The 22006-nt window shown below is 37.5% G+C and overlaps 1 protein-coding gene across 3 annotated transcripts; it reads left to right on the forward strand.

The window, feature by feature from the left end:
- Positions 1-235: 235 nt before the first annotated feature.
- WDR47 (WD repeat domain 47) lies at positions 236-20933 on the forward strand. 3 transcript variants are annotated; one of them, XM_059821755.1, is made up of 15 exons: positions 245-402; positions 1996-2079; positions 2628-2727; positions 3497-3502; positions 4363-5165; positions 7711-7837; positions 10320-10498; positions 10604-10861; positions 11535-11610; positions 12852-13009; positions 16129-16298; positions 17221-17391; positions 17787-17918; positions 18661-18879; positions 19570-20933. In XM_059821755.1, exons 1-15 carry the CDS (start codon positions 245-247, stop codon positions 19710-19712), a joined length of 2784 nt encoding a protein of 927 aa, XP_059677738.1. In that variant the 3' UTR covers positions 19713-20933. The 3 variants fall into 3 exon arrangements, with proteins under 3 accessions (XP_059677737.1, XP_059677738.1, XP_009819615.2); XM_059821754.1 differs by lacking the exon at positions 3497-3502 and having other exon boundaries at positions 236-402; positions 2628-2712; positions 7714-7837; XM_009821313.2 differs by lacking the exon at positions 3497-3502 and having other exon boundaries at positions 2628-2712.
- The last annotated feature ends 1073 nt before the right edge of the window (positions 20934-22006 follow it).

Genomic DNA, 22006 nt, shown 5'->3' on the forward strand with positions numbered 1-22006 from the left:
CCCTATATATGCATAGGACAGAAATAAAAAAGATGCAAATGTATTGTTAGGTCTTAATTGTGGCTTCATAATCAACCTTTTAAAATCAATTTCCTAATCTTTTCTATTTTTTGTAATGCTACAATATTCTGTCTTGTAAAACTATATTAGTTTTTTTAGTAGCCAACATTTGTTAACCAAGCATAAAATAAGGTATTGATCACAGCTAAAATTCTCTCTTATTTTCCCTTTTTAGGCTGCCATCATGACGGCTGAAGAAACAGTGAATGTTAAAGAAGCTGAAATAATTAAACTAATACTAGATTTTCTGAACTCAAGGAAACTTCATATCAGTATGCTGGCGCTTGAGAAAGAAAGTGGGGTCATTAATGGCCTGTTTTCAGATGATATGCTTTTTCTAAGGTAGGACTTCTTTCTCTGGTGCTTAAATACCACACATACGAAAACTAACAATTGGACTGTGATTGTGTGGGCAGCTCCATGCCACTAAACAGGAGGTCTTATGTCCTCATCATATTCTGCTTCTTCTGATCCCAGTTTTGTGGTCCAGCTCTGAAGTTAATGACCTCCTTCTGCGAGCCACTTGAAGTAACTGACTGGGCATCATCAACGCAGGTTTAGAATTAGATTTTTTTGTTTGCTTGATCATTCATTTTAACTTGGGTATTTTTCTGCCATGCTAATGAATTGAAGTGGGAAGGAGTCTTAACAAGTGCCAGTGTCAGCGCAGGGTAAGTCGGGAAAGCACATGAGCAGGGGTAGGATGGGAGAGCAACATCTTCTGTTGGCAGCAGTGATTTGTTATTATCTGCTTACTACGTCACATGGATCTGAATGTGTAGTTCATTGACTTCTAAAATAAATAAATTATTTTAACAATATTCTAGTGCTAAGATCTAGGATGAGTGGAGTTCTTCCCAAAGCTTTTCACGAAAAATATTATCTGCATTTCAAAATAATACCTAGATATCTCTTGAAGTTAGCAAGATGAAAGGGGTCTCTGCTATCATCAAGGCATGAGAGTTGGTGTGATTTACCATTCATGATATTGCCCTAAAGATTTTTAAAAGGAGTCGCTGTAGATGCACACTAGTTCTTTAGCATTGCTGTTTTCTATTTCATGCCAGAGGTACTTAATAACTTTGTAGAAGCATGAGAAAATAACTTATCCAGTTGTTCTTAAAACATTAAAAAACATGTTTTATCGCTGAACAAAATTTCTCACCTGGCTCCCCTTTTGTTTAAAATTATGTGTATTTGAATAAAATTAAAGAAGAATTAGAGAAAGATTAAAGTTATTAATCCTGTTTGTTTCATTCGTAGCTTAGTTGCAGTATACATCCAATGAGAAACTCAGCCTTTCCTTGTAGATCTGGGCCTTTTATAGAGAACTCTGGCTGTGATATAAGGGCATGAAGAAATCGAACTAATCCACCTGTGCAGTCTAGCCCCCTGGTCTTGGAGTGGGAGCTCTTGTGCTGGCATAGTTCCTGCCGAGCTGTTCCTTTTACATTCTTAATATTGGAGTTCTGTGTTTCCTGCTCCCCCTCTCCACCCCCCCAAAATAGGCCCAGCAGTATTTCTACAATTAAAATTAACTTTTTAAGTTCACTTTCATTCTTCAGGATATATTCATTGAACCAATATAGTTATTCGTACTTTTCAAGTAAGATTTTTTAAAATAAGAATTACAGGTAAAGCAGGAGACACAGGACCATTTTGTCTTTTTTGATGTGTCTTTAAAAGTAATTAATATTTCTTCTTCTTGTATGCAGTTATTTTTACAAAATATTGAGAAAAGACTTGGATTTTGCTCTTATTACTAGTCACATCAGACAGTCATCTTGGCATCTGTGCAAAGCATTAACTTTCCAAAGCAGGCTGATCACCTGTTGTATATTTAAATGACTGTTTTGTTTTTAAATGAGCTGCTTGCTTAGAAAGGAGGATGTTCTTCTCCAGTGAAATTAAAGGAGTGACTCTTTCTTTTACTAGGCAATTGATTCTTGATGGTCAGTGGGATGAGGTACTTCAGTTTATTCAGCCTCTTGAATGTATGGAAAAATTCGACAAGAAAAGGTAAAACAGAATGTATGTCAGAGTTCAATTTTTTGAGATGTGGAAAATACATTAATTTCTACGTATTGCGTGTAAAAGCAGTAGTTTAAGGTGGTTTTTTTAGCTTAGCTTTTGTTTTTTCTAACCTGTATACAGTTCCTAAAGTGTGTGCATGTGGGTTTTTTTAACTTGAACTATGAAAAATATGTGCACACAGGCTGTAATGAGTTTTCATTTGCCATACACTTTAGGAATATGGTGCATGTTTTTATATTTGGCTTCTCTGTCATATTTCTATTTAAGAAATTAGTATGATTGCTATACTTCTTTTTCTTACTAGCCTTCTAATATTTTAAATGTAGTATTTCTGAAAACAATAGCTGAAAAAGAAATTTCCTGTTAAAATATAATTTTGTGGTGACCAATTTGTTAAAATTTGAGATCAGAGTTCATTGTCATTGAAGTTGCTATGCCTAACTCAAAAATTAGCTGTAAAATACCCTGCTTGTCTCTAAAAGAATGTTTAGCTACTGGATCAAGATGTATAGTATTTCACTTCTCACCTGCAGGTTTCGTTACATTATAATGAAGCAGAAATTCTTGGAAGCCTTATGTGTAAACAATGCGATGTCAGCAGAAGATGAGCCTCAGCATGTAAGAATTGTCTTTGTTTTGGGAATTTTTTTGTTGTCAAGAAGCCTCTTGAGATATTCTGATTAAAGGCAGAGCGGAAGCTCCCAGCATCAAATACACAAATTTTAGCTATTACCAAATGATTTAATAAACATGGAAAAAATAATTGGTATCCTCTGGAAACAAACATGGCTACCAGGTCTCAAACAGAATTGTGTATACAAGGGTTGCTTGAAACTTAGCAGCATGCATCAGTGACCATATGCCGTGTTTGTGGTCCTGATCCTGAGATGTACTTTACGCCATTATTCTAAAGTATAGGGCTCTTTTTTTTTTTTTTTTTAAAGAGTTCTGAAGCAAGCCTCAGAATCACGGAGATATATTGTCATAATCAGGACCAGGTGAAAGATTAAGATTTGAATAAATCTTAAACTTAATTTCTGTTGCTTTTAGAGAGAAAGGACACAGTTGTTTCTTTGGAGGGAATAGATGTGTTCACAAAGGACCATTTCAGTTAAATGCGCAAACAGCAGGAGTTGTGAACTTAATGTCTCTTTCTGTATTGCAAACTTAACTCAAACGGACAAAGAAGGTGTGCAGATTGTGAAATTAATTACAGTTTTTCTTTTATGTTGATAATACAGGAATAACAAATTTCAGACAAAAATGTTATGAAAATAAAAATGAAGAATGCTGGTAGTTTTAAGACAACTGATTTCATTTTCCAAACTGAATTGATTTTAATACTCTGTCCCATTACACACACATTGTACTGCAGGGTCTTCTCTTGACAGTGTAGAGAAAGCTAAAAGTAAGTCTTCATTTATAGTTGTAAAGGAAAGGTGACCTATTCCTCTAATCACTCAATCGGTATACTGTTACTAGATAGCAATAGAGAAAAAAGAATTCAGATTTACGTCCTTTATTTTTTGTTTTGAATGTTACCAAATGCGTTGGCATGTTGTGGATGAAAGGCTGCTGTATTGAGCCGATGCTAGGTAACATGGGTAAGTGGGGATTTTTATTATTGTTTTTAAATCTAACTAAAAACACCAAGTTATGTGTATTCAACACAGTTCTTGGCTTTTAGCTATCAACAAGCTTTGTACTAAAGCCCTCTATTTGGAGGTCTTATCTTCCAAGAACTTTTTGAACTTTTTTTTAACGTTTTTGACTGAAGAACAGAAAATCTCGATATAAAAGCCAACCCAAAGTTGCTAATCACTGGAAACTAGAGAAATCTATGAGTCTTTTATAACTTATGCCAGTAGCTTTTCATAGACATACAAAAAGGGAAAAAAATCTTCAGTTGGTTTTGAGGACGGAAGTAACCTTCTGTACTACAATAGAATTGAAGCTGTTTAGCTACAGATTTAAAATTTTAAGGCTATCAAAGCTGCAGTGACATAAAAAAGTTTCATACATATGTAGAAAATGGGACTTGGGGCAATTTCAGGAAGTCAAAGCATCCAGAAATTTGGCTCTGTTGTAACTACATTTGCATCAGCAATTTTGGACTCTATACTGTGTACTGTTCTAATTAAAATATGAACAGTAATAGTAATAAAGGAATAATAGTGGAGAAATTCCACTACTGCCTGTTCTTCTTTAACTAACTGTTTTATTGTAGAAACATACGTACTACAAACTACTCTGTTAATATTTCTGTAGCTGGAATTTACAATGCGAGAGGCTGTACAGTGCCTACATGCGCTGGAAGAATACTGTCCCTCGAAGGAAGACTATAGTAAACTCTGCTTGCTACTGACGCTGCCTCGCTTGACCAACCATGCAGAATTCAAGGACTGGAATCCCAGCACTGCACGAGTTCACTGCTTTGAAGAAGCCTGTGTCATGGTGGCAGAGTTTATTCCTGCTGATAGGAAGCTGAGTGAGGCTGGCTTCAAAGCAAGTAACAATCGTTTATTTCAGCTTGTAATGAAGGGATTGCTTTATGAATGTTGTGTGGAATTCTGTCAGAGTAAAGCAACAGGAGAAGAAATCACAGAAAGTGAAGTATTGCTGGGCATTGATCTCTTGTGTGGTAACGGGTGTGATGACTTGGACCTTAGCTTACTATCATGGCTGCAGAATCTGCCAGCTACTGTTTTTTCTTGTGCTTTTGAACAAAAGATGCTTAATATTCATGTTGATAAACTCCTCAAGCCCACAAAAGCTGCATATGCTGATCTTTTGACACCTCTTATCAGCAAACTTTCTCCTTATCCATCATCCCCAATGAGACGGCCTCAGTCAGCAGATGCTTACATGACTCGCTCCTTAAACCCTGCATTAGATGGGCTGTCGTGTGGATTAACAAATCATGATAAGCGAGTCACAGACCTTGGGACCAAAACTTCTCCAATGTCGCACTCCTTTGCTAATTTCCATTACCCAGGAGTACAGAATCTCAGCCGAAGTCTCATGCTTGAGAATACTGAGTGTCACAGCATTTTTGAAGAGTCACCTGAGCGGTAAGTGCAACTGTAGCTTTATTTTTACCTCGGCTTATGTTGCACTTTTTATTACTGGGTTCTTCTCGGCATTGTAACTTTGAACATAATTGTAACGTAGAAACATAATTTGATTGTTTAAACTCTGTTGTAGTTAAGACTCTGTATACAAGGTGTTTTCTTCCTTACACTTTTATGATCAAAGTAGATTTTCATATTTGGTCTTGAGCCTTATGGATTCAATCTGGACTTTCTTAAAGCTGAAATCCTAGCACAGAGCACAAATATGCTCTGATTATGTAATAGAGTCTAGCTAAGACTTGTGTTCAGTATTACTGAATTCTTTCATTCCAGATAAATAAATGGAGGCAGTGGAATAGCTGTAACTCCATCTTCTTCCCCCATCTCATTCTGTCCTCAAGTGTCTGTAAATTTTGGTCCTGACACTGTAAGTGATTAAGTATACTTCAGAAATTTACGTACAGAAATAGTCCAAATGAAGTCAGTGGAAATGACTATATGCTGTCATTGTAGCATTCCTCTACCACTTGAATTGTTACAATAGTAGTTCAGCTTAAATATTTACTTATCATTTTCCAAACCAAATCTGAATGAGGCAGCTGAATGTATTATGTTTTTTATATTGGACTTGGAGATAGTTGGGTTATGAAAGTGGTGAATGCTATTAATAACTTCTTTTAATGCTATGTAGACTGCAAAACTGACTTACCTCCTTCGTTAAGAACTAAAGCCTGTATCAAAACTTTGTGCTTTTTACCTTCTGAGAGAAAAGTCCTGGTGACTAGGAGAAATGGTACTTGTCAGTTAAGAGCCTATCATCATGTTTTTGCTTGGCTTTTATTTTGATCAGCAGTTCAGCCCCTTTCTAAGCGTTATATCCATGCCTCTCTAAAGAGCAGCTGCCAGCTTTTTTGGCTCTTGGAGAACCAGGTGGGTAACTAGCAGTGCACTTAGGTGCACTGGCCAGCAGAGGACACTTTCAGGGCTGTGGTGTTCAATCCTGGCCACAGTTGGTGACATGGTCTATTAGTTTTGCCTTACAGCAATGTTTTGTATCTTGTGTTAAGATAAAGAGCAGCTGTAACTAAACTCAATAAAAAGAAAACAAACACCATCGTACTGATGTCAGTTCACCAACAATAATGGAAATTATTGCACTAATGTATGTTTTTATACATTCTATTACATTCTTGAAAGGAGCTATTTAATTTGATTATAAATGATCCACTTTAAATCTTTAGTTTTACCAGCCTCTTCACAACTGGAGTTTTTGTGGATAGCTTAAGTCTTATGGAAGTATCTCTTGAGTTTCTTTTTTGAAAAGTGTACCGCCCAAAGATACTAATGAATTGTGAATCCTCTAATTTTACTCATCTGTATGCACAAACCTTAACATTTGTGCGTGTAGTCCAGGGACCAATGTTAAAACTGATTCTTGAAAGTTATTTTGTTTTCTTATTCAGTTTTTGTGTACTGGAATAATTCTGCACAAATATCTTGTGGGCTAAATAACGTGGTAAATTGCTGCAGTTTTTCTTTGTGTAGGCATTTGCATGTGATGTTAAATGAAGTTGATAGATCTTAATATGTTTGTTCATTAATTCATACATCTCTTGGAGGTTAGAATTAGGTTAAGGGGCCAGACCCATAGTTCTCAAGAAGGCATTACATTTTTCAGAAAAAATCCAACTTCAGATTAAGTGTCCAGCTTAAATGGCAATATTTGCAAGGGTGGAAGCTGGGAAGCTGAGCTTTATGTGAATCTGGCCCTTGCTTCTTCTTGCACATGCCAGAAATACAGTATTTCCTTTGTAAGTTATATTCAGGAAGCAATTACTTGTCTTTTAGTCAGTTAAGTTACTTTTGTTATTATACACAAAAAGTTCAAAGTAACTTCTTCAGGAGCTTTGCTCCAAGTCACTGAGTAAAGAGGACTTTGTAAGTTGACAAAACTGAAGATGGGAATCCGAGGCTTTTAATGTCTTCTGCATGCTTACTGATTGCTAAAGCATTTTGGAAAGAGTTCCATACAGGAGTACTTACATGATACAAGAATAGCAAAACTGATACATTTTCCTATGTAGCACTTTCAGGAATGTTCAAGCTGACAGTTTAAATTTAAATTGATAGTGGTAATGATACTAATATACTATGTGACTAATGTCTTCTATAAGGTATCTGATATAGTCTATGCACATAATTGCTTTGAAAACAAGAGATCTTGAATAACCTGCTAGTTAAAGGACATATAATTCAAGTGTAGGGATAGAAAACATGGAGTTTGGATATCCCAGGGTGGTAAGGCTTTCTGGAGAATAGGAGGACAAAGCACACTGACTATGCTTTTTGTTTGTTAGGGGTTTTGCTTTGTTTAGTGTAATTCATTGCAAGTACATTGCATTTCCCAAGCAGTTTCATGTGACAAGTTTGCATACTTGTGTTATCAGATTTTACTCTAGCATGTTATCTTTCTCTACTTACCAGGGGATTTTCTACTCTTAATTTTTCTCAACTAAGCTTCTCTTCTCTTCCATGTTGCTGCAAGAAGTGATACTCCCGTGGAGCCACAGCATCCCATCAGCAGTGAGACTTTGTGCCAGAGTTCAGTTCCAGAGAATGAACCAGTTAACGGAGCACAGAGTCAGGGATCAGCCAAACAAGAGAAAAATGAGGTAGTGGGTGGTTGTTTAAAAATAATGAGGCCCTTTGAGCTGTGTTCTGATCACTTCATAATGATTTGCCTTTGTGTTGAGAACTTCATGCATGACAATGGGTTGCTCTGAACCTTGTTTTTACTATAGTTTACTATAGTCTGTAATGCAGCTGATGAGTGTGCCTTCTCGTATCAGCAGTGTTGCTAAACTGTTGTGTATATCTTAAAAAAAAAAAAAAAAAAAAAAAAAGCTTTGCAGTACTCAAAGCCAGCAATGTTAGATTAAACAATGCTTAAGAATCCTCTTAGTGTTTTGGCGAGGAATCTGGCATGTAGCCTGCAATTTTTGGTGTTGGTGTAACACCAAGTTTCATAGGCCTTCTTAATTTTGTCTAGGACACAGAGAAATTAAAATTGGATAATTCCCTGGTGAATGTATCTTTGCTATTCAGAATCCAATAGCATAACCATTTTTTGGATTCATCTTTCAAGGCTTGTGCCTTGACTATCCTTTTTTCCTTTTTTCTCTTTAATAGCAATATGATGAAAGTGAAATAATAGTTCCGTACAAAACAATGAAAACAGTTACTTGTTCTGTTCCCTTTCCACAGTTTCAAATATCTGCCTCTTAATTCAGTAATAATGAATAACATCAAGTATGTGGTCTGTTTGCAGACTCCAGTTTGATTTTTTTCTTAAGTAAACTTTGTCTTGGCTTATGACATCTATATGGTACTGAAAACCAGTCTAGTCTTGACAGAGCTATATTCTTGTGGACTCTGAATACTCAAGTGAGGCAACAGGGCAAACTTGAGGACTTCACTCCCCTCAAGGACTTTGCTGAGTAACTTCTCTGCTGCAACAATGTTGTGTGGGCACATTGGGAAGAAGGGGAGGAAAGAAAGAGCTTAACTAGACATGACAGAGCAGGCTTCAAAAGCAAAAAAAACCAGACAGAATTTATAGAAGAGAATGAAGACAGGAAGTGCTGTAGGTGAAGATGTTGGCCAGACTATTACACACAAGTAGAAAAGAATGTAGTACCCTGTCCAATTTCACCTTGTTTTGTTTTCCACATCGTAGTGGTATACGTGTACACCTGTGCAAGTAAGCAATTAAATTAAGTTTCTTTTCATAGCTTTATTTTTGCGTTGTTCCTGGAGGGGTTGCGTTAGAAGCCAGAGTTTATAGAATAGAGCATTTGAGCAACATATTTTAGTTCAGGTGTTGGATTCTGTATCATTATTACCCAAACTAAAGGATCAGAGGATTGAATCCAATTGCAACAAACAAGTATCAGTCATGGAAAGAAGTCTAGACAAGAATATACCTGTTGCTTAGAAGGATTATAACTCGGGGGGGGCGGGGAATAGTCCATGTATTTGAAATACAGAGAATGCTTTCTAGACTTCTGGAGACAACTTCAGCGTTTCTAAATTGCAAGTATTCATCTCAGGTGGAGAACTTCTTACAAAATGCAAAAGTTACTGTGTCAGAGAACACAGAATTACAATGCAAGTGCGTTTATTCAGAAGAAATGCAAAGGCTCATAGTTATGAAGAAAGATCCTCTGCTTGAATTGTCTGAACTAATTCAAAGTTATCAGGATGTCCTTATACAACTTAGAATCACTGGATGACAAAGATGTCACTTTCAAAAACAAAAAAAAAATCCACCACTTTACTACTTTTTTTCTATTAGTTTGGTAAATGTGCAGCTAAGGGTTTTTTTAGTGTTGGTATTTTGGCCTTGGACTAAAGTTCTTTTGGTTTTCCGTGGGGTTTTTTGTTTGTTCATTTTTAACTTGTTCTCAATTGGTTTTTGATGGTATCATTTGGAACTAGTGGCACAGAGAGAAAGTGAGTATCAGGGAATGCAGAAGGTGGGGAGTTCTGAGGAGCTGGTAGTGTGGGAAGCTAAAGATAGTACATAAAAGGGAAGAGGTTATGAGAAAGGAAGTTCAAGTATTTGTGCTTGGTCCAGAAAGTAAGGAATTTTAAAGTTAGAACAAGGTACCAATTTCAAGAGTAAGATGTAAAACTTGGATAGACCACTTTAAGGTTGGCTACTGGGAAATGTAAATCTGCTCTGCAGACTGATGGCAGAGAAGTGTCAACGTGGCAGAAAATAGCAAATTTGTAGTGAAAATATGACTTGGAATTTAGAATGTAGCTTGCATTGTTTTCTGATTTTTTTTGTTTTCAGTCACCTGTTTGTTTTGCTGTTAAGTAATACTTTGGAAATTTTGTAGGAAAGAGGAGTCATCTTCTGAATTAGGGCAGAGCTACTTCAACAGTGAATAGTACAGGCTGGCAGCGATTTCCTTTTTTAATATGCAAATTGTATCTGGTTTTAGGGAATAATGAAAGCATTGCTCCTCAGAGGAGAATCTGCTGGCCTTTTGATGCTTGTATTGAAATAATGAACCAGGGAGTGAATATTTAGGTTAAATACCACAATTAACTATTTAATTTTCATTAGTAATTCTCATTTCTTTTAAGCTTCGTGATTCAACAGAGCAGTTTCAGGAATATTACAGGCAAAGACTACGTTACCAGCAGCACTTAGAACAGAAAGAGCAACAACGACAGTTGTACCAGCAAATGTTGTTGGAAGGAGGTGTAAATCAAGAAGATGGAGCTGACCAGCAGCAGAATCTTACTGAGCAGTTTCTTAACAGGTTAGGGGGTTTTGTTGCTTCTCCTTCCACCCACTCCTATTGCTCCTCAAGTTCTCATAATAAGCTGTTTTGGCGGTCTTTTTTTTTCTTGTCATTTGCTATTAGATCTATCCAGAAGCTAGGAGAATTAAATTTAGGTATGGACAGTCTTGGAAATGATGTACAGACACTTAGCCACCAATGTAACGGGAGCAAAGGGAATGCATCTACCAATCCAGCAAGTAACTTCACATCACCACCTTCAGATGCTAGTCAGAGGATAACAACTGATAGCCAAAATGTTAATACAAGCACTCCTCGAAAGCATGGATCAGCTAATCAGATACCCTTTCCTGAAGAGTCACCTGTGCAGGGGAATCAAATGTAAGTTATGTGTGACTGTTCAGGACTAGAAATGTCCTTCTGTTAGCACTGCGGGAGTAGCTGTTCGTATTTATGTTTAGTTATCAAATGAATTTGTCATGATCAGTGTCTTCCATATATTTTTATAGGGATTATAAAAGCCTTTTTTTTTTTTGACAGCACACAGGAGAAATAGTTATTTGTTATGGTTTACATTTTATGCTTACTTTTCATTTCAGACTTTTTATTCCATCTTATGTGTATAGTTCTTGTTTATTTTGTGTTCTAAGACTCTGAAAGCTTTTTTATTAAATACAAACTAAATGGAGAGAAACGCAGGGTAGAGTAGGAACTGAATTTCTTCTGTTAACTCAAGTTAGTGCTGACCTGAAAGCAACAACCATTTTTCATGTATGTGTATATGTATGTAAGTTATGGAATGAAAACAAGTATTTTTAACTTGCATTCACTTGTTCAATGCCTGGAGTTGCTGCAAAAACAGCAACCTCGTGTAAAGATTACAGTTTAATGATAAAGAATCAGAAACGCCTAACACCTGTCCACATAAATTAGTTAGTTCTGAGTATGACTGAAACTGCAACTTCAGTCCAGAAAATACTTACAAACAAATCTGTCCCTGCTGTTGTTTTTTCTGTGTTGTTGTGAATTTAAACTCTTCACCAAATTAAAACAGTGTATCAGAACATGCGGTCACTCAGCCACAGTTGGAAGACTCTTCAGGGAATTTAACTAGGACAAGAGGTGATGAGGTGAGTTTCCTTGTGGTCCTTTACAATTTGTGTTTTCACAAGATTCAATATTTAATCCTGAGTATGTGACATCCTCTCATTGTTAGTAGATGTTTAGAATTAATTTTGATTGATGCAGTACCTACAGAATCACAGAACCTTTGAGATTGGCAGGGACCTCTGGAGACTGAGTCCAAACCCACTGCTCAAAGAAGGGTCAACAAGAGCAGGCTGCTTGGGGCTGGGTCCAGCTGGGTTTTGAGTATCTCCAAGGATGGAGACTCCACAACTTCTGTGGACAACATGTTCCCATGTCTGACCACCCTCATAGTGTTTTTAAAACAACAGAAAAGTTTAAATGGGATTTCCTATATTTCAATTTGTGTCCGTTGCCTCTTGTCCTTTCACTGGGTACTACTGATAAGAGTTTCGCTAAATCTTCTTTACTCCTGCTGTCGGGTATTTATATACACAGATGAGATTTACACACACACACACACACCCCCAAAAGGCCTTCTGATCTCCAGGCCAAACAGTTCCAGCTCTCAGCTTCTCCATGTACAACAGAGATTCCAATGGGATGTCTTTAACAGCCATTGTTTTGTGTTGTCCAGGTTGAAACTTTTGATTGTTGGACTCCAGTCAGTATGGTCCGACTTTAGGGAAATAACTTTGCAATAACTACATTTTGAAGTTTCTGCATCAGATAAATAAAAACAAGAATTTTAGAAAGGTGATGATTTAGTTGTCTGGAGAACGATGTAATAAAGCTTAGCATAATTTAATGATAACTGTGTGTTATCTACATGGTGAAAAGCTGATTCTTATTTTTAGTATTTTATCTGTTTTATAAACTGTGTTTATGAATTGGACTGTTTTCAGAAAAATGCAGCTTTGTTTGCCTTGCAAGTCTCACACAGATCAAATGTATTTACACAGAAATAAACTGTAATATCATGCTTTTGAGATGGGCTGTTTAGAAGAACAAAAGCTGTTGGAAGCCTGGAGGGAGAATGAGAAATGTTAATCTAATGTTAGCTGTAAGAGTGAGTTGAAGAAAAGAACTTTTTGAAGTTTGCCATTCCTTGGCCTGGAGTAGACATTGTTTTACAAATCTGTAATTTGAGTAGTTTAGCCTGGTGCTGCTACTTATTAATACTTTAGTATGATAGTTTTACATTATTCAGCAAACAGTCACATCCACTTTTAATTGTCCAGTTTTATGCTGAAGAACCTGATTTGACTGTTATCCTTCTACACAGGATGACAAATCAAAAAAGCAGTTCATTTGCATTAATACTCTAGAAGACACACAAGCTGTCAGAGCTGTAGCCTTTCATCCCAGTGGGAGTTTATATGCTGTTGGCTCCAACTCTAAAACTTTGAGAGTTTGTGCCTATCCAGAAGTAATTGACCCAAGGTAAGAAAGCTTGTATAATCATTTCTTTTTCTGTAGCATGGCACTTCTTTATCCTGTAGCTACTCATATCTGTACATTTCATACCTTTATTTTGTTGTCATAAATAGTGCAATGCTTTCCTTAGAAACCTGAACTGCCAAACAAAAATAAGATGATCTGCTGAAGAATTTGTATGTTTGTGGACTGATTTTTTTTTCTCTTCTATTACTGGCAAGATGCATTGCCAGAATACCACACCTTTCCTTATAAAAGTGTTATTTTTGTCTTAGCAGGTGAGCTTTTCTGTTTTTACTGTGATGGCTTCTGGTTTTGATATTCCAGCTGTAAAAGTGGGAGAAAGCATGCGTCAGTTCCCAAGCTGGCAAAAGTTGGGCTTCATGAGATGCAATTTTTTTTAATAGGAGGGAGGAAAATATTTTTTCACCTAGAAATAAATATTGCCATCTCAATAACCATCTCCTTGTCTCTGCTCCAGTTACATTATTTTCACAGAGTAGGGGAGAAGTGCCAGCATATAAAACGTCACAATTTCAGAAGGCACTACAAGTATGCACAGTGACTTCATCTGGGACACCTTCCCAGTTTAGGACTCGTGTTCAGGCTTCCAAAGTGTTCAAAAAGTAATCTGACTTTTTTCTTTTTCTCTTTAAATATCATCAGGAAGGTAGCCTTTGAAGTTTTAATTAAAAAATACTTACTGGCAATGAAAAAAAAAAAGTTGATTTTTCTGATACCCAGTGCAAGCCGACTTGCTGGGCTTGAAGACCAGACAACCTCTTCTCGATTGCTAAACAGCACAAAACGTCTTCGGTGGAATGAACACCTCCTTATTGACTAACTCTGCTCCCACACAATTTACTCTAACCGTGGGGAAAGGTTAGATTAACTCTGCAGCCTTAGTCTCTAGTTACAGTGCATAATCTGATATGACAAGTGACATAGTGTATCTGGATGTGAGAGGAATACTGAGATTTCCTTAATTCTGAACTTGTACTTCTTCCTCGTATTGTTTTTTTCACTATGATTACAGTCTGCCAAAAACATTTCATCATGGGATTTACAAGTCAGCAGAGAGATTACATTATCTTAAAGATATTCATACTGTAACAACCTGAATCTAGACACACGTCCAATTTTTTCATGTTTTTCAAAACGTATAATTGTGTAGAGTATCTGGTAAATAGCAGTTGTTTAATTGTACATCAAAGCTTTGCTGGGATTTGTTTAAGTTCTTTAAATTGTCCTTCAGACTGATGTATGATTCGGGACAGGTTGGTTTTGGGTTTGTTTCCCTTTCTCTAAAGGTGTAACAGTAGTGTGCTTTTTTCACATGTTTGAGATTAAACACTGATAAATACACATTACAATTCTGGAGGTGTTGCTCAAATAATCACAGTGCTGCCAGGCAGTTGATTGGCAGCATGTGGTTTCTGTGCTGGGCGGGTGTTCCTGTGTCCTGACAATGTTAGTGATTCTCTGCAAATGTTGTGAATCCAAACTCTGAGTGCAATATAAGGCATTAGGCCATTTAGGAAGCTCTGTAGTGTGTGTTGAATGGTGATTCTGATTTAGGCTAATCTGTCATGGATTTCCTCTCTGGCAACAAAATAAAATGACCTTCCATGTAGATTTATTTTAGTATTCTTTACTAAAGCCGTGTTTATCTCAAAAGTTTTTAAACAGACTTAGATGTTTGTCCTCTGTTTTTTCTGTCGGCCTCTTGTTCAAGTATTTGTACTATGGTTTCTGAATTTTTCAATAGCAATTTAATTTGTTGAATTTCTATTGTTGATGTTACTGGAGTGAATGTTGATGGAGTTGGATACAGCAGTACTTAATCTTAAGCACTTGACTACTTCTTGCTATGGGAACAGAGAAGTAACATTGTAGGAAATTAATGGATTGAAATAGAGGAAAGGTACATCAGTGGGACTGTTCCTTTTATTTCAGCCATGTGTAAAGCTGATCTGGTTTCAGAAATAAGAATGTATGGTATGTTTAGATGCTGTGGAGATTCCTGCATTAACATATAATGGTGAATGTGTCTTGCACAGACTGATGTATTAGCTTTTCTGGTACATGAGTGAAGCTTTGAGAGTCACCTTATTCAACAAATAATATCCAATGCACAGCTCATAATGATGAGCGTGCATGAGGTTTTTTTCTTTTGTTGTAAGTTTTTTTTTGTTATTTATTTAATGGCCAAAGAGGAGACAGTACTTTGACTGCAGCATTTTTCTGTGTCTTCCCAGGTAGGGTTAACGGAAGCATTTTTTTGATCCTTTAACCACCTAAGTGCTTGATGAGTCCCACTCATTCTGACAGCAAGGATAGCATAGACAACAACTTTTTGGATAAAACAGAAGGCCTCAATTTTTATTGTTACAGTACTACTAGGTACAACAACAGCCCCAAACACAAGTATATGGAGCCCAGTCATATAATTATGCTTTCATACCAAACACAATCCCTAGTTAGGGATTATGTCTGGTGGGTGGGAAACTGCAAGAGAAACACCTTCCTGCACGCATACACAGATGTTACACAGGCTTCTGCTTTCTTCTTTCAGGAATCTGGATTTTCCCATCTGCAGCCTGATGGTTTAGTCCCAGACCCAGCTTTTAGCCATGCCAGCTGCACTGGGTGCTGCCATAGATAGTATGTGCCTTATGAGCTTTCTTGGCCTACTGTTGCTTAATTGAACTTAAGCACATTCAAAAGTGGCCACAGGATCAAGATGTTGAAATATGAAGGATGTAGAGAAAAATCCCACCAATTTAGGACTGGGGATAAGGTTTCATTGTATGTAGCTAGTAATTACTATATTTTATCTGTATCAACCCTTTATAGATGAAGGGACTGTGTAAGTTCTTTTTGCATATCCAGTCACAAATACAGTGGGAAGATGAGGAAAAACTGAGAAAATGGGATGGAGAAGATCCTTTTGTTTTGTCTTAGAGCACATGTATATGGTTCAGTGCAAACAGTCACATATATTTCATGTTACCATAGAAAAACTTTTCATTTGTTTTATTATTTAAAATATTTTCAGTTTAGAATACACTGTTTTCCTTAGAAATAAAAGGAAACTGGATATTTTTCTTTTTTTTTTTTTTCAGTGCTTATAATACTCCTAAACAACCTGTAGTTCGCTTCAAAAGGAACAAGCATCATAAAGGATCAATCTACTGTGTAGCCTGGAGTCCCTGTGGACAGCTGTTAGCTACTGGTTCTAATGATAAATATGTGAAAGTACTGCCTTTTAATGCAGAAACTTGTAATGCAACAGGTAGTGTGTGTGTGTACTTAGTTTAAAGAACTTCTTTTCAATTATTTGTCCAATATTTGGCAAAAGCATTCAAATTAAATTGATTATGTAGTTAAAGGCTTTGTTATTTTTATTCTAATACTTTGATTAACTTAGTCTCTTTTCCCTTTCACCATCACTGTAGTATCTGTCGGGCAAAGAGCCACTGAGAGGTTGGGGATTATCCTTTGGGGTTTGTTTGGTTTGTTTTTTTGTTTGTTTGCATTTTGGTTTTGTTTTGCAAGACTCTCTGGTATTGTGCTATTGTCTGGTAGTTGTTGGGGTTTTTTTCCCCCCAGATATGGTAAAACAACCAGATGTTCTTACCCAACTCCAGTTCTTGATTGTCAGTAGGAACTGATTTCCACTTCCAGTTCCCCTTTTTCTTGCCTAGTTCTGTCATCTTCTCCCCCATCTTAGAAGTCTAAGGCATCTCTCCCAGCAAATACTGTTTCTGATGCCCAACCCTTCTAATCCACTAAGCCACTGAATATGGCTCTTATATTTTCTGTTTTGAACTTAGGCTACCTTCTCCTATGTGGTTCAGTGTTGTCAGTCAACCTTCCTTCCTGGCAGAGAAAGCCTTTTTAGTTTACCACAGTTTACAAAAAGAACTATATGTACTTTATAAACCTTGACTGGAATTGGCTGTGGAGATGGTCTATGTATGTTTTGCAAAGCTTTAGGAACTGTAGGAAGCTCAAGCAACACGCAAAAATAAGATTCTTGGAGATTTTATTTGAACTCTAGTCTAAGGAAAGTGCACAACAATGTTTATACTTGGTACTATACCCACACTTGCCTAAAAAATTCATTATCACTGTAACTGCTTTAAAGATTGCAGCACTAACAGTGAGAAACAAAGTATGCCTCATGTTGTTCTTACATTTTTAAATTATTTTAGGACCGGATTTGGAGTTCAGCATGCACGATGGGACAATCAGAGACCTTGCTTTTATGGAAGGCCCAGAAAGTGGTGGTGCTATTTTAATAAGTGCTGGAGCAGGGGACTGCAATATTTACACAACAGACTGTCAGCGAGGACAAGGCCTGCATGCTCTAAGTGGTCACACTGGTATGTGTGTTATTGCTTCTCTCTTGCACTTTTTAAGTCTGTATTATATTCTAATAAAGTTGTTTCCTGGGTTTTTTTTAAATGTCTGTGTGTTTTTTCTTCCTAGCAAGACTTCTTTTTCTCTCCAGATTGCTCTTGAAGTATTTTGGGGGGAGGTGGGGAGTGTTTGCTTTTAAATATGTTGGCTGTTAATTTAATGGAGAGAGTGCATGCTTCCTTCCAGAGAAGATGCAAAGCTGGGTATTGCCTTACACTGTTGGCATTTTAGATCATGCAATGTGCAGTTTTTCCATAGGACTGTTAAATCTCTGATTGCACGAATATAGTCAGAACTGTAATATTTCATTATTTCATTAATGATGTTAAATCAAATGAAGACGTCTTCTTGTTCACAGGTCATATTTTAGCACTTTATACGTGGAGTGGCTGGATGATTGCATCTGGATCCCAAGATAAGACTGTAAGATTCTGGGATCTGAGAGTGCCAAGCTGCGTTCGTGTTGTGGGAACAACGTTTCATGGAACAGGTAAGACTTGCTATCATGCTTCTGATCATTCTTGCATAAAAACAAGTTTTCAAGATGTCCAAGTAGTATAGAGTGAATGTAAGGGGGTTTTGCATTATAGAATGGAGGCTTGGCTTTGAAAGAAGTAAGTTGTGAGGCTATCTTTACCTGTGTGTTGTGTTTTGTTTGTGTTTTTTTTAAAGTAACATTTCCTTTCTGAAGTTGACTAGTTTTTTGCCTCGTGATTTACAAACAGACACTTCCAAGTACATTAAAATAAAACAAGACACAAGATAACTTGCAGAATCAGGAAAGGGTGGGAAGGAGCAGCCATTTTTGCAAGTTGTCAACATAGTCTATAGAAATCTGCAAAAGGATTCTTAAGAACCGCTTGGCTTCTGATTTGTTTCTTGAAACCTTTGGGGGGAGCAATACATTAGAAATGGGGGAGGGCAATTCCTTGCATTATTCTACATTATTCCATAAATAGTGACTTTCTTTCCTGTGATGAAACACGATACTTTTTTTCAGCTTTAATAGTGGCTTTGCTACCATTCCACTGTGACCTATAGCTTCAGAGTTTTAAGTGCTAGAACATAAACATTTTCTTAAGATAACAGTAGCTAGGTATGTTCACCTTAAATTTAAGGCCAGCGTTCGGTATTCTTATACAATGTGTATTCTTGTTTTAAAACAAAGTTGGCTATTGGCACAGATGTATCCAAGTATAATATGTGTTTGTTGGGGTTTTTTTCTCCTGTAGGAAGTGCTGTAGCCTCAGTAGCTGTTGATCCTAGTGGTCGTCTCCTGGCTACAGGGCAAGAGGACTCTAGCTGTATGTTGTACGATATTCGAGGAGGACGAATGGTGCAGAGCTATCATCCTCATTCCAGTGATGTTCGTTCTGTTCGCTTCTCTCCAGGGGCACACTACTTGCTCACAGGATCATATGATATGAAAATAAAGGTGACAGACTTGCAAGGTAACATAATACAAAGGATACTAGGTTAATTTTCAATTTTATGCTTTTAATATTGAAGTTGTAAGAGAACTTGGTTCAAAGATGAGGTTTTAGTTTAAAAGGGAGAAAAAAATAGAGCTTTGAAGGGTTTGAGATGTATATAAATGTGACTGTGTCTGTTAACAGTTGGCTAGTTGTGTTGCTAAGAATGCAGGCTACGAACTGAATCTTGTTCAGGGGGGACGGTCTGATTATGATAAAAGAACTAATTAACATTGTTGCCTGATGAGATGGCCATTGCTTTCAGGCAGCATTCATAAAACTGGCCCTTAAAAAAAAAAAAATCATTATTATTATTATAATGCTTATTTTTATTGAGAAGAGTTAAGAAGAGAGAAGATAGCAGGTGTATCTAATCGACTTGATTTTCTTGGACTGTCAGATTTTATTCACATTGTGTAAAAACTGTGAATACCTGTATTTTAAAGTTGTACTGTGTCCAGTAATGCCTAAAAACCAAAACACTGGAGCCTTGTGTTATGCTCTGTGTGAGAGAGAGGGGTCAAGTATGCTTCATAAGGTGAAATACATATGTAAGCTTTACTAAATTAACAGGGGGAAAAAAATCACAACAAAAAACCTACCCCAAAAAAACCAAAGAGCTGGATATAAATTCATTAAATGACTAACGATTTCTGTTCTTTGCCATAGGGGACCTCACGAAGCAGCTTCCTCTTATGGTGGTAGGAGAGCACAAGGACAAAGTTATTCAATGCAGGTGGCATACACAAGATCTTTCCTTCTTGTCATCTTCTGCAGACAGAACTGTAACCCTTTGGACCTACAATGGCTAGAGTGCAAACAAAGGCAGCCTATGCAGCTAAAGCACAGAGACCTGAGACTACAGAACTGTAAAAACAAAGTAATAATAATTAGGCATTGAGAGAGCAGCAGTTGAGCAGGAGAGTGTCTTACCAAGTGGAGGGGCACCTGTCACAGATTTTTCTCGTTTCTAGGAGGTCTTGGTGTTTTTAGAATATTCTTTTGCAGTGCTTTCAGTCTTCCATGTGAATTCATGCTGCTGTGACCTATTGTAGTCTTGTTGCCAAAGTCTATGAGGAGAACTCTTACGTTGTCGATGTGCACTCGAAGTAACATGAATGACGTGTTTACAGTTTGGTATTAATTGCATTCCTTGGTCTTTGCCTCAATAAGAATTTTATATAGAAACTTAAGTTGAACAACACTTTAATCAAGTCTGTATGTAACTAGTTCCACACACAGACATAAACGATAAATTACTTCTACTGTGTTTTTCAGATTTATTACATTCATCACCTCTCAACAAGAGGTCAAACTTTATAACATCTCCACAGTTTCAACTTTTCTAGTAATAAATTCTGAACTTGAAAGGTGACTAGGCAGTAACCACGTCTTGATTATGGTCCATTATATAGTGAGGGGGCTTTTTGTTTCTTTTCATCTAAACTGGGGGAAATGTTGCAGTTTTTACTACATGACATTGTTTTGAACAAGCTAACATGTTGGAGGGGAAAAATGTAATTTTTTTTCTGCAGAAACATTAAATATTTTACTTTTTGAATGCAACGGAATACCTCTGTGTATAATGTACTGTAGAAAAGAGTGGATTGGCAGCAGTTGTCACAGTGAGCTTAATGGCTATCAGGTTTTCAAGTAAAAGGGATACCATTAATGCTATAATAGAAACCAGCATGGCTTAAAATGCTATGTCTGCATGGTAATTTAAGAATTGAATTGTTTAAATTCCCAGTTCAGAAGCTTACCTGAATTTTATTTCTTGCACTGTTTATGTATGGGAAATTGCAGTTTTATTTCTACAAGACTTTAGATTCTAATGTTTATGTATTGTTATATTTTCATATTGTACAGTTCCTTTTACTTTTCAAAATATAAACGTTAAACATTAGGTTATTTATTTATTTGAACTGCAGTTAAGTTTTGGATTCTCTCGGTTACTAAATTATATGTGCACTGTAGCAAGCATTTTTAACTATCGTATAAAAGTGGAAAGGTAACTATAGAAGTGTATCTGTGCTATAATCTCAATAAAGACCTCCAACACCTGCAGCTATCTCATCTGTTATTTTGGATTCTCTGTTCAGAATTCCTCAATGCAACTCTGATACTTCAACCGTGCATCAAAATCTTTTGTATGCCTGGAACTATAAAACTATAAAAGACTTTAGATCTTTTGATACCATTTCCAAGTACCTGACTTTGCAGTGCGGTAAGTAATAATACAGTAGCACAGAGCTGAAAATCTGTTTGTTTTTCTCTATTTAACAGAAGTTAAGGTCCTAATGCTGCTGTGGAGGAAAACAGGACTTAGACCTATTTGTTCCTCCAGTTGTCTATCTGTGGTCAAAGCTGGCAGACTATTTTTCAGTAGCACTACAACTATTTAAATAACTATTTCCCTTAAATTAATTTTGCGTCTTTACAGAGAGGATCCAGTTTTACGTTGGTCTTGTGAGTCTGAGCTGTTCTTATGTGGGAGCTCCCAGCCCTCGCTTGTATTTACTGAAGGGAAGTCTTCTTCCTGTACGTCTGCCTGGAACTGGAGGCAATCGAAAATACAAAAATACATCCACGTACAGGACGAGAAAGGGGAGGGGACTACGTCGGTGGGAATCGCTGCCGCTTCCTCTCCTGCAGCTGTGCGGGCTGGGGCTGGATCACTGCTGCGCTCTGTGCCGGGGGCGGGGGGGACGTTGCTGTGCTGTTGTTTCTGCTCCGTCGCTGTGTTCTCTCTGCTTTCAGCGGTTGTATTCTGCACCCTGCTACGCCTGTAGCTGTTACTTGCTCTCTGGACGGCCTCCTACACTCGCTGCTGGGCCTGGCCGTGTTGCTTTGCCGTGAAGTCGCTGCCAGCCGGGTGCAGCTGTGCAGGAACGGCGGGGCTGAGGCGGCTGCAGGCCGGGCCGCGCGAGGCGAGGCCGAGCCCGCCAGCGCCTCCCAGCGCCTGAGGGCCGGAGCGGAGCCTCAGCGGCCGCTTCTCCGCGGCCTCGCTACGGCGAGAGCGGCTTCCCCCCGGGGCGGCGCCGGGCCCGGGGAGCGAGGGGCGGTGGCGGGGACGCAGGCGTAAGAGGCAGGCGGTAGTCCGGGC

Source organism: Gavia stellata, chromosome 10 (genome assembly GCF_030936135.1).
Source record: "Gavia stellata isolate bGavSte3 chromosome 10, bGavSte3.hap2, whole genome shotgun sequence".
NCBI lineage: Eukaryota > Metazoa > Chordata > Aves > Gaviiformes > Gaviidae > Gavia > Gavia stellata.

What these genes read in the sequence shown, in the direction of transcription:
- WDR47 (XM_059821755.1), top strand. Translation starts at nt 245, where the DNA reads ATGACGGCTGAAGAAACAGTGAATGTTAAAGAAGCTGAAATAATTAAA. An exon ending in ACTGAGCAGTTTCTTAACAG is followed by an intron (nt 10,499 to 10,603) that starts GTTAGGGGGTTT and finishes ATTTGCTATTAG; the next exon opens with ATCTATCCAGAAGCTAGGAG. An exon ending in CTAGGACAAGAGGTGATGAG is followed by an intron (nt 11,611 to 12,851) that starts GTGAGTTTCCTT and finishes CCTTCTACACAG; the next exon opens with GATGACAAATCAAAAAAGCA.